Genomic DNA, 17,223 nt, shown 5'->3' with positions numbered 1-17,223 from the left:
TTCCTCGTCATACGATCAGAATACTAAACTCTCGAACCCCTCAGGGGTGGACTGAGGTCTACCACGTGCCTGTAACCTTTAAATAGACACACGCTGCTGACTCTAATTCTTAATTTGGCTGCTTCACTTGACAAAGCAACAAAGCGTTTAGTGTTAGAGTCGTGGTAAGTACGATAATTATTTATTAATGCGCTGATTTGTTAATGTAATATCTCATCAATTTTCCAACACATATTTCAACGCCTTGGTAATCAGAGCTGCTTTACATTGACTATCACTGAATTGCCACAGAAGGACCTCGTTGTGGATAAATTCCCCGTATGCTATCAATTGCTTTTCATATCCAATAGAGAAAAAGTTTCTTGTGCATTAAAATCGGTACTTCTGCCATGTTAAGTCAAATTCGTTTCATTCACACCTATCCAACGTTTTGATAAAAATCAAAGCACCTGTTGAAATTTAATCCAATAGACACACCTAATCTGTGCCCCAAAAACGTCTTGAGAAGTTTACAAATTTTAAATGTACACATCACGTTTTACGCGCAGGGTCTGTTGTGTTCGGTAAAACAATGTCCGGATTCAGAAAGACGGAAACCGTTGTTGGTGTTCCCAATGCAAAAAATGGGTGAAATAGGGCTATTCTAAATTGAATTGTTTTTCTGGATGAAAATGTTCATCACATAAGCAGAGATTCTTTTTGTCCTAAAATCTCCGTTTGGTTACGTCTAACGTTTTATGCCTTGGCCGTCCTAAGTAGCTTAACGTTTTTCAGGGTCGGTGGTGATGCAGAGAGTGTATACAAAACGTACAGCATTGCCACATCTCAAATAAATTTGTGATAGATGTTAATTTTAAATTGATAAGCGATGGATTTTCAGGTTCCTAAACGGCCTTTTTACTATTTACCGATAGAACCTAATCTTTTTACCTGGTATCCGTTGTTCCCTCTTTGTTTTATAATTCCTTTTTTTTTTTTTTTACCTATAAAATTTTCACGTCTTTCCTACAATAACTATTTGCATTTACCTTTGCTTTGCAGAGAAAATATTATTTCATTTTCTTCCTTTGGTTTCATCAGTCATACGACTAGAATATCAAACAAGACAAGCTCCTTTTTTAGAAGGTTAGTGGTAACAAAATAGATTTAGAAACAATCTTTTCCCGCTTTTCAAAAATGAAATGTTTGGGAAAAAAAAAATGGCACATGATTTAAACCTCGAGATAATCTTAGATCGGCAACGATTTGTTGCTAAAAACTTGACTTGAGTTTTAAGTCTGCGAAATAAAATGATGAACTCAACTTTAGGCCTATACCTTCCACGATCATACTAAGTTTCGTTCACAATGTTACAAATGTCGCTATAAATGTTTGAGAGAATGAAGCGTTGCGTCAATTTAAAACTGCCCTGCTGATAAGTTTTATTGATTCTCCAAAACTGTTGGCTGAATAATATATTGATACTCTAAGGAAAAACATGTGAGAGGTTGGAGAGCGACGTAGTTCTGATTTTGGTTTTGTAAACAATATTTTGTTTTACCGATTAAACTGTTATTTTTTCACACTAGTTAATGCCATTTTTTCTCTTTTTTGCAGGGAAAGCATCATTTCAGTTTCTTACTCTCGGCTTCCTCATCATACGATCAGAATACCTAACAAAACATACTTCCTTGTTCACGGGTAAGTAGAAAAATAAAAAATAATAAATAGAATACCTTACATTCCTTTTGCTTTCCCCCCTTTTTTTGAATTTTGCCACCTTAAATCAGGCGTAGCAGAAATCAAATTCAAGAACAACGAATTCTGACGTAAAAAAAAGAAAAAGCGCTACAATGCTTTTTAACGCATCACGTGGCGAAAAGGAGAGTCCTAGCGATACATCTCAGACCAAGAAATTATCAACTGAAGTTTTTAATCTCGTATCGGACTTTCACAGTGATTTTTTCAACCAATCAAACTAAGAACTTCGTTCTCACACGAGCTGCTTGCCCTTATTTTTGTTTCTTTCGCCTCTCGGTGTCATCATTCAAATCAGGACTCTGAACAACGCATATTTGTTTATCACACGGTTAGCTACTGAAAAACTAAATTCAGTGATAATTATTCTTTTCACGCTTTAATATAAATTGCAAAGGATTTATGGTCTGCATCATCTTAACCCTTTAAACTTATGATCTTATCAACAATTCTTCCTTCTGGCTCCCTCACATTACCTTGTTCGTCAATATGAAGAATTTTTGGTGTTGTATAAGAAAACACTCTCAGCTAAGAATTTTCCTCGTCGCTTGTTCACAAAACAATATGTTGATATTGGAAAGAGATGCAACCTGTTCCTCACTTCGTAACTTCAAGGTTTTAAAAAATCAGCCAAATCGCAATTTAAACCATGAAACTCTTGTTGATGATATGCGAGCTCCAATATTTATTGAGATATCTTGTGGGCAAGCTGTAATTCAAGTTCCATCCTTCTTAGGTTCACAATGATTACTTTTAAACGATAATTTTCATATTCAATCTTACGGTCGCTCTTTGCATTCTTCTTTTCTTTACAGAGAAAATTTAAATCAATTCCTTGACTTTGGTCTCCAAACTACCCAGGGATCTTTTCGTTTTTTCAAAGGTGTGCGGCTAATTATTTATTTCAGAAATTTTATGCGCTAAATTGTTTTGGATTGACATGTAGTAAGGATCGAATAACAACCTACTATGATGAGTCTGTTTACACTCACTACTTGATTGCTGTAAGGAGAAGCTAGATGGCCATCACTTCTGCGATGATGGAAAATATGAAGATCCCGTATTTTATTTGACAAATCTTATGCGCCACCGCGGAAACAATTTTCATTTCTACTTTAAGTTTTTTCCTATTATTTTGAGGATTTCTTCTTCCCAACCGTGTGAGTAAAACGTTCTTACACCAGCTATTTGCATTTACGTTTGTTTGTCAGGTAAAGTCTCATTTCATTTCGTTACTTTTGTTTTCATTAGTCACACCGTCAGGATCTGAAAATAAGGCATGTTCATATGTTTCAAAGGTAAGCTGTTTGTTTTGTTGCGTTTTTTTCAATTTCTGCATTTTTATTACTTCCTTTGTTTCATTTTCCATTAATACAATTGACATTGTTACTTTACCAAACAAAACAATTGGAAAAGTCGATGTATGAGTAACTAACCTAGCACGAATGCAGTACAATGAAATGGAAAGTTTTATCTTCGTCTCAAACCCAAAGCGTTTTGATAACGAGTGCACGGTTTAAACGCTGACTCGAATCTTTCCTTTGCCCAATTTTATGCTGCATTAAAATTAAAATCTTTCCAGTTTTGAAAATAACTATTGAGTAATTATTGACAACATTTATATGTTTTAGTTTCGTACACGTCAAATTAATAACAAAAACGAATTCCTTAAACTGACAAACCGGCTTTCTTTGTATGGGACACAAGGTTAGAAATACCAACAAAGATATATTCATCTGAACACCGTTGAATGGTTTCATACTTTGTTTTAATTGTAGAATGTAATTTTTTTTGCGTTGCACTTATGTCCTTCAAATTTGCAAGCCACGCAACGAAGCAAAATCTACGTCGCGTTGATGGATATCTCCGGATCGATTTAAGATGTACTGATTTGCCTCGATTCTAAATCAAACAACATTGCAAAGGAATGGTCCTGATCCTGTTTCACGAACGAATTCTAGAGAAATTCACGCGTTACGTATGCAAAAGGAAAACTTCACCTCTCTCTCCTTGTGTAGAAAGTGCATGCGAAATGTTAAGGTTTTCACGCAATGAAAGAAAAAATTATAGGGTCACGTTTATTTCAGGAGGCAAGTCACGGCCCACATTGGCTCATAAATTCACGAATCACGCTCGCCTTTGTGTAAAATTCACGCGTCACATCATAATTCTGGTCTTGATCATACACGTTATCATTTTCTCAAATGTGATTGGTGCTGCATTGGCTACTTTATTTTTTTCATTAATCATTCTGTAGAGAGGTAATCGGACAGTTGACTGTAATCAGACAACTGTAATCGGACAGTTAAAGCGGCCCGTCATATTTAATACTTTCAGCCAAATCCACCAATCACAGAATTGAAAACAGTAACCATAGCAACAACCACTTAACCTAAAAAAAAAGACTGTAAGTTGAGGAATTTTTCATTAGGACGTTGTCTCTACTACAGATATTTGTCCTAAATGTATTCGTTGTTTTCGGAAATTGTAACAGCGTTGATTAATTTGTAACAGGACTTTTTTGTCGTCCAATTCTGTCTGTGATCATACCCGTGATTGACAAATCAGACTTCTGCTTCGCGGTCGTCCAATTTTGTTAGTCACTCGTCTGATTACAAACAGAACTTCACTCCACTCGGTCCTATTACCATTATTTTTCACACGTCACGTGTAAACCTTTTGGCACTCTCTTTTTGAAAGTCAATTTGACAGCTTTCGTATGATAGTGCAATGGCTTAGAGAAAAATCTAAGATAACTGAAAAATTTGCGTGACTTCAAGAGTTTTCAAAATTCATCACCAAAAAAATTCAAACAAGAAAATCTACTTCCTCTAAGTTGACCCTCTTAACTGCCATAAAAACATATTATCACGGGATAAATTCCGGATTATAAAGTATGAGAAGAATTTTCATTCCAATCTTAAAGATAGAAAGAATGCAAAAAGGGAAACATCTTATCGCTTTTAATATTTCAGTTATTGAAGGTTGATATGTACTGTATTCCCGAAAAAAATCTTAATTCTGGGCTGAAAATCTGATCCAGTAAAGAACTTTCCGACTTCAGCTGCTAACTCCGCTGAAGCGAGTGACAGGGGCGTGCATGCGGGCGAAAAAGCGCAATCTTGTGCTCTACGATTATTCGAATCAATTTAACCCAGTTGATGCGATTAAGATTAGTTCCGCACAGACGTTTGTTAAAAGGAAGAAAATGATGACTTCCCTAAAAACACCTTAAGTACACCACGATTTATCAGTTTTACTTTATTGGACTGAGTTTCCTTTTTTGTTGATTCTTTCCTATCACAACAATCAGGAGAGAGCCGTTATGAAAAACGCAGCAGAAATCCGAAAATCACTTCAGATAGGTTTAAATGTCGCCACATTTCTTCTCAACACTGATCGTGACCTACGAGCGACTCATTTATTTGGTGAATGTGCGATTCTACTTCAAATCCTTGGAAATGTGCTTCATTCCCTTGGCGAACATCAGAAGGCTAAAGAATATCACAAGAAAGCACTTGCCATCGCGATAAAAACTGAATGTGCGTTTCATTCCCTTGGCGAATATAAGAAGGCTGAAGAATATTGCGCGAAAGCACTCGCTATCGCGATAGAAATTAGCGACAGATATGGAGAAGGAACACTTAGTGGGAGGCTTGGATCTGTGTATCATTCCCTTGGCGAACATCAGAAGGCTAAAGAATATTACAAGAAAGCACTTGCCATCAAGATTGAAATTGGCGACAGAAATGGAGAAGGAACAGCATACGGGAACCTCGGATCTGTGTATCATTCCCTTGGCGAACATCAGAAAGCTAAAGAATATTACAAGAAAGCACTTGCCATCAAGATTGAAATTGGCGAGAGAAATGGAGAAGGAACAGCATACGGGAACCTCGGATCTGTGTATCATTCCCTTGGCGAACATCAGAAAGCTAAAGAATATCTCGAGAAAGCACTTGCCATCGCAATAGAAATTGGCGACAGAAATGGAGAAGGAACAGCATACGGGAACCTCGGATCTGTGTATCATTCCCTTGGCGAACATCAGAAGGCTAAAGAATATCAAGAGAAAGCACTTGCCATCGCAATAGAAATTGGCGAGAGAAATGGAGAAGGAACAGCATACGGGAACCTCGGATGTGTGTATCATTCCCTTGGCGAACATCAGAAGGCTAAAGAATATTACGAGAAAGCACTTGCCATCGCAATAGAAATTGGCGACAGAAATGGAGAAGGAACAGCATACGGGAACCTCGGATATGTGTATCATTCCCTTGGCGAACATCAGAAGGCTAAAGAGTATTACGAGAAAGCACTTGCCATCAAGATAGAAATTGGCGACAGAAATGGAGAAGGTACAAGTAACGGGAACCTCGGATCTGTGTATCATTCCCTTAGCGAACATCAAAGGGCTAAAGAATATCACGAGAAAGCACTTGCCATCGCGATAGAAATTGGCGACAGAAATGGAGAAGGAACAGCATACGGGAACCTCGGAACTGTGTATCATTCCCTTGGCGAACATCAGAGGGCTAAAGAATATTACGAGAAAGCACTTGCCATCGCGATAGAAATTGGCGACAGAAATGGAGAAGGACCAGCATACGGGAACCTCGGAACTGTGTATCATTCCCTTGGCGAACATCAGAAGGCTAAAGAGTATTACGAGAAAGCACTTGCCATCGCAATAGAAATTGGCGACAGAAATGGAGAAGGAACATGTAACGGGAACCTCGGAACTGTGTTTTATTCCCTTGACGAACATCACAAGGCTAAAGAGTATTACGAGAAAGCACTTGCCATCGCGATAGAAATTGGCGACATAAATAAAGAAGGAACACTTAACGGGAACCTCGGATCTGTGTATCATTCCCTTGGCAAACATCAGAAGGCTAAAGAATATTGCGAGAAAGCACTTGCCATCGCGATAGAAATTGGCGACAGAAATGGAGAAGGAACATGTAACGGGAACCTCGGAACTGTGTTTTATTCCCTTGACGAACTTCACAAGGCTAAAGAGTATTACGAGAAAGCACTTGCCATCGCGATAGAAATTGGCGACAGAAATGGAGAAGGAACAAGTAACGGGAACCTCGGACCTGTGTTTCATTCCCTCGGCAAATATCAGAAAGCTATAGAATATCACGAGAAAGCACTTGCCATCAAGATAGAAATTGGCGACAGAAATGGAGAAGGAACAAGTAACGGGAACCTCGGATCTGTGTTTCATTCCCTTGGCGAAGATCAGAAGGCTATAGAATATCACGAGAAAGCACTTGCCATCAAGATAGAAATTGGCGACAGAAATGGAGAAGGAACAGCATACGGGAACCTCGGATCTGTGTATCATTCCCTTGGCGAACATCAGAAGGCTATAGAATATCACGAGAAAGCACTTGCCATTGCGATAGAAATTGGCGACAGAAATGGAGAAGGAACAAGAAACGGGAGCCTCGGATCTGTGTTTCATTCCCTTGGCGAACATCAGAAGGCTAAAGAGTATTACGAGAAAGCACTTGCCATCGCGATAGAAATTGGCGACAGAAATGGAGAAGGAACATGTAACGGGAACCTCGGAACTGTGTTTTATTCCCTTGACGAACATCACAAGGCTAAAGAGTATTACGAGAAAGCACTTGCCATGGCGATGGAAATAAGCGACAGAAATGGAGAAGGAACAAGTAACGGGAACCTCGGAGCTACGTTTCATTCCCTTGGCGAACATCAGAAGGCTAAAGAATATTACAAGAAAGCACTTTCCATCGCGATGGAAATTGGCGACAGAAATGGAGAAGGAACACTTAACGGGAACCTCGGATCTGTGTTTCATTCCCTTGGCGAACATCAGAAGGCTAAAGAATATTACGAGAAAGCACTTGCCATCGCGATAGAAATTGGCGACAGAAATGGAGAAGGAACAAGAAACGAGAACCTCGGATCTGTGTATCATTCCCTTGGCGAACATCAGAAAGCTAAAGAATATCACGAGAAAGCACTTGCCATCGCGATAGAAATTGGCGACAGAAATGGAGAAGGACCAGCATACGGGAACCTCGGAACTGTGTATCATTCCCTTGACGAACATCAAAAGGCTAAAGAATATCTCGAGAAAGCACTTGCCATCGCAATAGAAATTGGCAACAGAAATGGAGAAGGAACGACATACGGGAACCTCGGATCTGTGTATCATTCCCTTGGCGAACATCAGAAGGCTAAAGAATATTACGAGAAAGCACTTGCCATCAAGATAGAAATTGGCGACAGAAATGGAGAAGGAACAAGAAACGGGAACCTCGGATCTGTGTTTCATTCCCTTGGCGAACATCAGAAGGCTAAAGAGTATTACGAGAAAGCACTTGCCATTGCGATAGAAATTGGCGACAGAAATGGAGAAGGAACAAGAAACGGGAACCTCGGATCTGTGTATCATTCCCTTGGCGAACATCAGAGGGCTAAAGAATATCACGAGAAAGCACTTGCCATCAAGATAGAAATTGGCGACAGAAATGGAGAAGGAACAGCATACGGGAACCTCGGAACTGTGTATCATTCCCTTGGCGAACATCAAAAGGCTAAAGAATATTATGAGAAAGCACTTGCCATCGCAATAGAAATTGGCGACAGAAGTAGAGAAGGAACAAGAAACGGGAACCTCGGATCTGTGTTTCATTCCCTTGGCGAACATCAGAAGGCTAAAGAGTGTTACGAGAAAGCACTTGCCATTGCGATAGAAATTGGCGACAGAAATGGAGAAGGGACAAGTAACGGGAACCTCGGATCGGTGTTTTATTTCCTTAGCGATTTTCAGAAGGCCAAAGAATATCACGAGAAAGCACTTGCCATCAAGATAGAAATTGGCAACAGAAAAGAAGAAGGAACGACATACGGGAACCTCGGAACTGTGTATCATTCCCTTGGCGAACATCAAAAGGCTAAAGAATATTATGAGAAAGCACTTGCCATCGCAATAGAAATTGGCGACAGAAGTGGAGAAGGAACAGCATACGGGAACCTCGGAACTGTGTATCATTCCCTTGGCGAACATCAAAAGGCTAAAGAATATTACAAGAAAGCACTTTCCATCGCGATGGAAATTGGCGACAGAAATGGAGAAGGAACACTTAACGGGAACCTCGGATCTGTGTATCATTCCCTTGGCGAACATCAAAAGGCTAAAGAATATTACGAGAAAGCACTTGCCATCGCGATAGAAATTGGCGACAGAAATGGAGAAGGAACAAGAAACGAGAACCTCGGATCTGTGTATCATTCCCTTGGCGAACATCAGAAAGCTAAAGAATATCACGAGAAAGCACTTGCCATCGCGATAGAAATTGGCGACAGAAATGGAGAAGGACCAGCATACGGGAACCTCGGAACTGTGTATCATTCCCTTGACGAACATCAAAAGGCTAAAGAATATCTCGAGAAAGCACTTGCCATCGCAATAGAAATTGGCAACAGAAATGGAGAAGGAACGACATACGGGAACCTCGGATCTGTGTATCATTCCCTTGGCGAACATCAGAAGGCTAAAGAGTATTACGAGAAAGCACTTGCCATTGCGATAGAAATTGGCGACAGAAATGAAGAAGGAACAAGAAACGGGGACCTCGGATCTGTGTTTTATTCGCTTAACGAACATCAGAAGGCTAAAGAGTATTGCGAGAAAGCACTTGCCATCAAGATTGAAATTGGCGACAGAAATGGAGAAGGAACAGCATACGGGAACCTCGGATCTGTATATCATTTCCTTGGCGAACATCAGAAGGCTAAAGAATATCACGAGAAAGCACTTGCCATCAAGATAGAAATTGGCGACAGAAATGGAGAAGGAACAGTATACGGGAACCTCGTATCTGTGTATCATTCCCTTGGCAAACATCAGAAGGCTAAAGAATATTGCGAGAAAGCACTTGCCATCAAGATTGAAATTGGCGACAGAAATGGAGAAGGAACAGCATACGGGAACCTCGGATCTGTATATCATTTCCTTGGCGAACATCAGAAGGCTAAAGAATATCACGAGAAAGCACTTGCCATCAAGATAGAAATTGGCGACAGAAATGGAGAAGGAACAGTATACGGGAACCTCGGATATATGTTTCATTCCCTTGGCGAATATCAGAAGGCTAAAGAATATTACGAGAAAGCACTTGCCATCGCGATAGAAATTGGCGACAGAAATGGAGAAGGGACAAGTAACGGGGACCTCGGATTGGTGTTTTATTTCCTTAGCGATTTTCAGAAGGCCAAAGAATATCACGAGAAAGCACTTGCCATCATGATAGAAATTGGCGACAGAAGAGGAGAAGGAAGGATATACGGGCACCTCGGAGATGTGTTTGATTGCTTTGGGGAAAATCAGAAGGCTAAAGAATATTACGAGAAAGCACTTTCTATCGCGGTAGAAATTAGCGACAGAAATGGAGAAGGTGTAGGACACTTGAGGCTTGGATTTGTTTACTATAATACGCTTAAAAAAAATCGAGAAGCTAAAGAACATTTCAAAAAAGCAGTCGGCATCGGTACAGCAATCAGTGACAGAAATTTGGAAGCCAGGGCTACTGCAAATTTGGCATGTGTCTTCGCTTCTGTGAATGACCATCAGAAGGCAAAAGAACACTGCGAGAAGGCGCTTACCATCAGCAGAGAATGTGGTTGTAGAAGAGTCAAAGCAGAGATCTACCGAAGCGTTGGGTACATATTCCAATTGCTTGGTGAACCTGACAATGCAGAAAATTATTTAGAGAAAGCTCTCTCCATAAGCAGACAAACTGGAGACAAAATGTCTGAGTTTAACAGCCTTCTCATTACTACACTGTTCAGGTTATCGCAGTCGGGGTATGTGGAGGCAAAGGAATATCTTTTCAAATGTATTGGAAAATACGAACAAATCAGAACTTTTCTGAAAGGGAACAGTAAATTCCAAACGTCTCTGTTAGAAGTACACGGTACTTTTCCCTACCAGTTACTCACTCGCTTGCTTTGCAGTACTGGAAAATTTCAAGATGCTCTCTATGTTGAAGAGCTAGGACGAGCAAGAGTCCTTGCAGAATTCATGGCAGAGAAGTACGCCGTGGAAAGTCACATCTCAGCTGATCCACAGTCATGGTCCGGAATTGAAAACATCGTGAAAAGAGAAAGTCACTGTGTTTCTTTGTACATTTCGTATGAAGAACAGAGAGTTCTTCTCTGGGTATTGAAAGCAAATGGAGAACTATGCTTTCGAGAAACAGACGAAGTGAAAGTAGACACTCTTATTGATGAGAAAGTTTGCGATCTGGAAGGAATTTTCAAAAAGAGCGCCACCGGCTTTGGCGTTTTACCCGCAGCAAACTGCGAGGATCGATCCTTGGATGACAACGTGAAGACATCTCTTCATGATGAGAGCCGAGAAAATTTGCGAGCTGACGAAACCAAAGATACCGAAAGAATTCATCATTTGTGCTACAAATGGATCATCGCTCCAGTGGCAGATTTACTTACAGAGCCCGAAATCATCATTGTGCCGGATCGTTTTTTGTACCGAGTCCCATTTGCTTTATTGCGTGATGAACCGGCCGGAAAGTACTTATCGGAGAAGTACAGAATACGCATTGTCCCTTCTCTGACGACTCTCCGGATCATACAAGAAAGTCCAGCGGACTACCACAGTCAAACAGATGCACTAGTTGTAGGTGATCCTACGGTCGGCGAAGTTTATTACGATGGACATCTCACTGACATTACACCATTGTTCTGTGCACGTAAGGAAGCAGAGATGGTTGGTGGACTGCTGGGCGTTCAGCCTTTGTTAGGAAGTCGCGCAACAAAGCAGGCGGTACTTCACGCAATACCTTCCGTGAGTCTGATACATCTTGCCGCACATGGAAATCCCAAAAGAGGGGAGATTGCCCTCTCTCCTCAACGTACTTCTAACATTACTCCACAAGAGGAAGACTACCTACTGACAATGCCCGAAATCCAAGGAGTGCAAGTGCGAGCTAAACTGGTAGTACTCAGCTGTTGTCACAGTGGGCGTGGCCTGGTTAAAAAGGAAGGAATTATTGGAATCGCTCGGGCATTCTTAGCATCCGGTGCACGTTCAGTGTTGGTTGCATCGTGGGCTGTAGAAGACGAAGCAACGGAGAAGCTCATGAAACATTTCTACAAACACCTTGTTCGTGGAGAAAGTGCCAGTGAATCTCTTCACCAGGCCGTTCAATGGTTGAGAACCAATGGTTTCCCCAAACCTCGCCAATGGGCTCCGTTTGTTTTGATGGGGGATAACGTGACATTTGATTTTACGAAAAAAGGGTAAGTCTGATTATAATGAGCAATTTTCTAAGATAAACTGATTAGCACGCTTAACTTGTTCAGTTTACCAGCTTATGGTCTTTTGTTTTTCGTTTTTTTTTGCTTCCATTCATTGTTAAGAAAAAGAAGTTGATGTTATCTTTGACGAATCGCTCTCTAAAATTGGCCTTGAATTAGAGTTTCTTTTGTATGCAATACACTCAGAAGTAATTACTCAAGGTCAGTGCGATGCTAAACGCTATGACGATGAAGGTGACTTGACAAGCTGAAAAAGTTAGCTTTATCTTTAATAAATCCAAAAAAAAAATAATAACAATAACTTGACAATCTTAAGTCACTTTCGTATTAAGCATATGGTATGTTCGACAAGTTTGGATAATCATAACCAATGACATTGAAGAAGAAAGTAAATTCTTTTAATGGAAATCTGTTCCGTTTACTTTTAAGTTGAAATAGTGACAAATGTATAATACTTTTTTAGGAAAGAAGAACTCGAGGAGGACAACAACGAGGCGGAGAAGAAACAGAGTGACTACTGATTCTACAAAAAGATTCTTCTTCATGTACATTGTCTTTAAAAGAACACTGGTATTATTTTGCGAAGACATTTTAAATTTTCTTTTTAAGTAAAGTAGTAGATTTTGCGTGCTTTTGTAAGCAGGGTTTAATCGAAAGCTAGCGACAGTGAAACCTGCAAATTCAGCCTTTTGATCTATTAAGTAGATCAATAGGGAACTACAATAAATTAGGAAGGGAAAATTGAACGCAGGAAATTTTCTTGATATTTTAAAATGTGACAATGTTGGAAAAGTTTCGTCAAAGCTAAAATTAATCCTTGATTTACATCACCATGATCTAGTTCTCAATTCTCCAGTAGCACGCAAACGTAATCGTCAAAGAGTGATAACATCTGTTCGCACGTGCAAGCGATGATAACATCACAAGTTAACGGAACAGGGAAAAAAAAGTGCTCAAATACTAAAGAAACAATTAGATAGAAAAAAGAAGAAACAGTGTGGAGATTTTAACGTAAAAAAGACAGAAAAGAGAACAGTGGGCCAGAAATTACCGCAAAAACCAAACAGCGTAGGGAACAGCGCGCCACATGATAGTCTCACAGTTAAACGGAGAAGGGAACAGAGTCCAATATCATGACTTTTTGTTGTGGTAAAACTAGGAAAAACCGATTGAACGAGACACTAATGCAATAGTCAAATGGAATTGCTTGAACAGTTCGTGGGGTATTAAATTGACAATCAGCCAGTATTCAGAAGAAAAAAAAGAAAAAACGCTAGATTCTAGCGCAAGAAACAAATATAAACTAGAACAAACAGAGGTAGATAGTAACTTGGAAATCAAACAGAGAAGAAAACAAGCAATGTGTTTGATTCTATCGCAATATTCAAACAGAGAAGAGAATGCATAAGATATGAACAAAACAAACAAACAGAGGAAAGGAAAAAAAAGCAGTGCGCAAAATATTTACAACAAACAGAAGGAAAGAGAACAATGCACTGGACAAAAACGTCAGATTGGAAAGAAAAGGAGCATTTATTGCGCGAAACATTGAAGTAAAACTCCATCAGAACTGGGAAGTGAAGAAACAGTGCGCAAGATACTGATGTAACAAATATTAAAAACATAGGCATGCAAGAGGTAATTTTTTTGGTTGGGTGGGCTGAGGTGGGGCACTATGTAACTGATGTTTTTATTTTTTTAAACTGAAGAAAAAGAACTACGAAAATGCTTCTTTACCTTAAGAGAGCGAGAAAAAAACTTCCAATTTACCTAAAATAAACTAACTTACAGGTATTTTGTGGTCTATCGTATGTCTGCTGTCTAAATAATTGCAAGCAAAAATAAACTGCACTGGTGCTACATACCGTTGTCTCCTTCGCAGCCATTGTTTAGCCATGTCACGCAGTGCCCTCTCTCATTAAGGAGAAAGCGCATTTGCATGACGAGACCAAACAACAGTTTGAAAGGAGACTATGCTTGCTGCCAAAGTCCCCGTTGCGGGGGGACTAGGGCTAGATTTCATTGAACAGTTTAAAATTTTTGAGAGGGAATTTTGCAGGTGCCCCTAACGGGTTTCAGTAAAAGCTTGATATTCTGCTCTTTTCGCGCATAGTCAACGTGTCAAACGGACGTGTCCCAGGAACTGTTTCAACGATCATCGTGACTAATTTAATCATAGCTATACAAAAAGATGAAGTAGGTCAATTTTTAAACGCACTAGAAGGAGCTGCAATTGTTAGTGGATTGGATGACGGTTTAGACGTGCAGGCATCATATTTCCCAAGAAATTTCACATTTGATTGAAAATCCAAAACCACAAAACATAATATTTTGTCACAAGACTGCCTCAGGTGGTCTAGGAAGGCGGAAAGACCTTTTGACAAGACGTTTTGCAAGCGTTCTTTGCGCGACCCGGCCCAAACCTCCGTCCTTTACGCGTTTACCCAAGCCTCTCTCGGGTTCTTTTCACTCGGCCGCTACTGTTGCACCGTTCATTATTTTGCTGAATGCTTGAAATAGGCGCAAGAGTTCTTTGATGTCATGTGTTAAGCAGTAGAGAGAAGATGTAGGATATGTAACTTATCTGCACACCACTACATGTCGAATGAAGACCAAACTATGGTGAGAAACTTACTACAGAATTCGCATAAGTTTCCATCCTAGACCCGGTTTAAGAAAACATTTAGTGATATTACACCACAGCGATGTTGGGTGTAGCTGAATAAATTTCATACCTCAGCAAGTTCTTCTTGTCATTTGTGTTACTTAGTAGCACAGACAACACGCTAGCGATGGTGTGTGCTGTAGCATCTGTCACGCTGTCATCCTGGAGCACAAACAACAGCTTGGGAACCAAACTGAGTCGCTGCATCAGTTCAGCATTCCTCACTGATTCACTGGTGATATAAATGCGTTCTATTAATGGAATTGCAACGAAGATACGGTGATCTGAAAGTTAGCCAGCTCGATTTCGAGTCGGGAGGTGCAGATTCGAACCCTATTCAGATCATGGTATTGTCTTCTTGAGCGTATCATTTTAAAACCTCTCACGGAGCCGACGATTGTCCGCTACAGAGTACGCTCATAAGACAACCACTTGACTCTTAGATTCCTAGGAATGACCAGCATCTTATTTCTCCCTGCCCTATCAGCCCTCAATCACACATTAGGGTCACGAGAATAAAAGAAATGATAACTTACTAAAGAAGCTCTTGATCATTACACAAATTCTCCTTGTCGGCAACTTGGATTTGGATGAATTTTGATAATTGGATAAAATAAGTTAATGGATAGAATAACCTTAAAATCACTTCAGTGCATCAAGTGCAGTCCAACACGCCCCATAAAGAGACTTTCATTCCTTTGATAAAATAGTTGTAATAAATTATTAACAAACGTTTAAGGCAGAAAACGAAGAACTGTTTACCTTCCTGGGCCCAGGAGTTCCAGGAAATGTGAAAACAAGGACCGCTGTAGGTCTGCAGGCGCCTCACGCCACACCTGTGTTACGTTCAAAAAGTCACGCAGTCAGTAAATCAGGATCAATGTCAGTATGTGAGCAACTACGCGCCTACCCCTCCCCCTAACCAAACATTAACCCTTGATTGTTATCAGTCAGTCAACTCTCGTTGGGTTGGGGAAGAGTAGGTGCGCAGTTGCTCAGATACTGACATTGATCTGTACCTCACAACTCCACAAGGGAAAACAGCAACACTAACACGAGGCTAATTCATCTGGCCTCAGGTCAATAGTAGAAGATCAATTTGATTCTCGCGAGACAGGATGCACAACATAGAGCTCTTCTTTACTTCTTTCCTAGTGAAGTATCAACCCTTTCACCCCTAAGTGACTAACATCTAATTTCTCTTTACAATATCAACCCTGAATCGCGCATTAAGGTCGTGAGAATAAAGGAAATGATCACCAACTAAAGAAGCTCTTGATTGTTTAACAAATTCTCCTTGTCAGCACCTTAGGAAATGTATAGAGAACAGTATGGAGAATATGCATACTGATGTTGGGGTGCAAGGGCTTAATTGTCTTCCAGGATCATCACTTAAAAACCCTTTCTATTCACTCTTATTGATATTTTAGGTTATGGTTTATCATCACAGTATATTTTGTATTTTCCTTCCTGTTGCTAGTTTTAGCATTTTGAAGTTTCCTTCATTTTAATTCATTATCCATCTTGTCGGAAACAGCTAAAATATTTTACAAAGTTCCTTTCAAACTTTTTATCGGCATGACTATTCAAGATCGGGACAAACTATGCGACAGGTCTTAGTAGCAGATCGGTTTGTGCGCATTGCTTCTACAACAAGCTGCGATTCTTTTGTTGTAGCTATAATGCGCGCTAAAACTCGTTTGAATTCGTGCCATCTGTTTTGAAGGTTTTTAATTAGCCGCCAATTGAGAAATGGAACTAAGACGAGAAATTAAGACAGCATTGACAAAGATTTACAACCTTCATACTGCAAACTGTGTCTCGACCTTAAGTATGTCCACAAATGGGTACCACTCTGTTGCAATATGCCATATCTTTTGTTTATTACCTCTAAATCACAGAGCAAATCTTTAAAAGCCACTCGGTTGGGGATGACAGATGATTCCCTGTCACTGTCTACTGTGCCAACCAAGGCAAATGTTAAATGAAGAATGTGAGTATTTAACAAATGTTTCTTTCTCCGGAGTAGCAACGCCAGGATCTGTAAAGAGATTTGAAAGCAATTTACCTCTTGCTTAAATTAAAGACATTAAAATTATATCTTGCAATACCAGAGAAACCTAACCGAATATAGAAGAATCCTTGAGTTCTAATTGAAAAGAAGCAAAATGATTCAAAAGGAAATTGACTCGGAAGCCCTCTTGTACTGAAGAAATGCTTCAAAAATTGATCCAGGGTATTTTTGAAAACAAAGACACAGCAACTTTCAACTGAGTGTCAAAGTAAACCCTCGCGACTGAGCTGCTTTTACGTAAGGTCTTCTGACTACTGAGGAAAACGCGTGCCACCTTCTTAACCAATCAAATACAAGCACTACAATCCCCCACGACAAAGGCATTCGCGTTTTCCCGCGCTTCAGGCGTTTGCGTGAGTTCTGAGTTCTCATTGGATCCTGTGACTACACGTGACTAGCTCTCTTTTGATTGGTCATTGTGATTATT

General features: G+C 40.0%; 2 protein-coding genes across 4 annotated transcripts in view; one reads left to right on the top strand and one right to left on the bottom strand.

Moving 5' to 3' along the window:
- LOC131777514 (WD repeat and FYVE domain-containing protein 3) overlaps window positions 1-17,223 on the bottom strand; it is a 58,160-nt gene that overhangs the window by 27,477 nt on the left and 13,460 nt on the right. For all 3 annotated transcript variants that reach the window (XM_066167059.1, XM_066167061.1, XM_066167060.1), the window contains exons 17-19: window positions 16,611-16,763; window positions 15,485-15,558; window positions 14,793-14,954 (exon numbers count right to left, since the gene is read on the bottom strand). In XM_066167059.1, coding sequence (XP_066023156.1) covers window positions 14,793-14,954; window positions 15,485-15,558; window positions 16,611-16,763 — 389 coding nt within the window. The remainder of the gene's footprint in view (window positions 1-14,792; window positions 14,955-15,484; window positions 15,559-16,610; window positions 16,764-17,223) is intronic.
- On the top strand, window positions 10,201-13,320 carry LOC136280989 (tetratricopeptide repeat protein 28-like). The gene is made up of 2 exons (XM_066167070.1): window positions 10,201-12,039; window positions 12,521-13,320. Exons 1-2 carry the CDS (start codon window positions 10,529-10,531, stop codon window positions 12,576-12,578), a joined length of 1,569 nt encoding a protein of 522 aa, XP_066023167.1. The 5' UTR covers window positions 10,201-10,528; the 3' UTR covers window positions 12,579-13,320.

Source organism: Pocillopora verrucosa, chromosome 5 (genome assembly GCF_036669915.1).
Source record: "Pocillopora verrucosa isolate sample1 chromosome 5, ASM3666991v2, whole genome shotgun sequence".
Lineage (NCBI taxonomy): Eukaryota > Metazoa > Cnidaria > Anthozoa > Scleractinia > Pocilloporidae > Pocillopora > Pocillopora verrucosa.
The sequence above is the reverse complement of the archived record's forward strand: the minus strand, read 5'-3'. Positions and strand labels throughout refer to the sequence as shown.

Coding starts and splice junctions, on each gene's coding strand:
- LOC136280989 (XM_066167070.1), top strand. CDS start 10,529: ATGTCTGAGTTTAACAGCCTTCTCATTACTACACTGTTCAGGTTATCG. Junction 12,040..12,520: donor TTTGATTTTACGAAAAAAGG/GTAAGTCTGATT, acceptor ATACTTTTTTAG/GAAAGAAGAACTCGAGGAGG.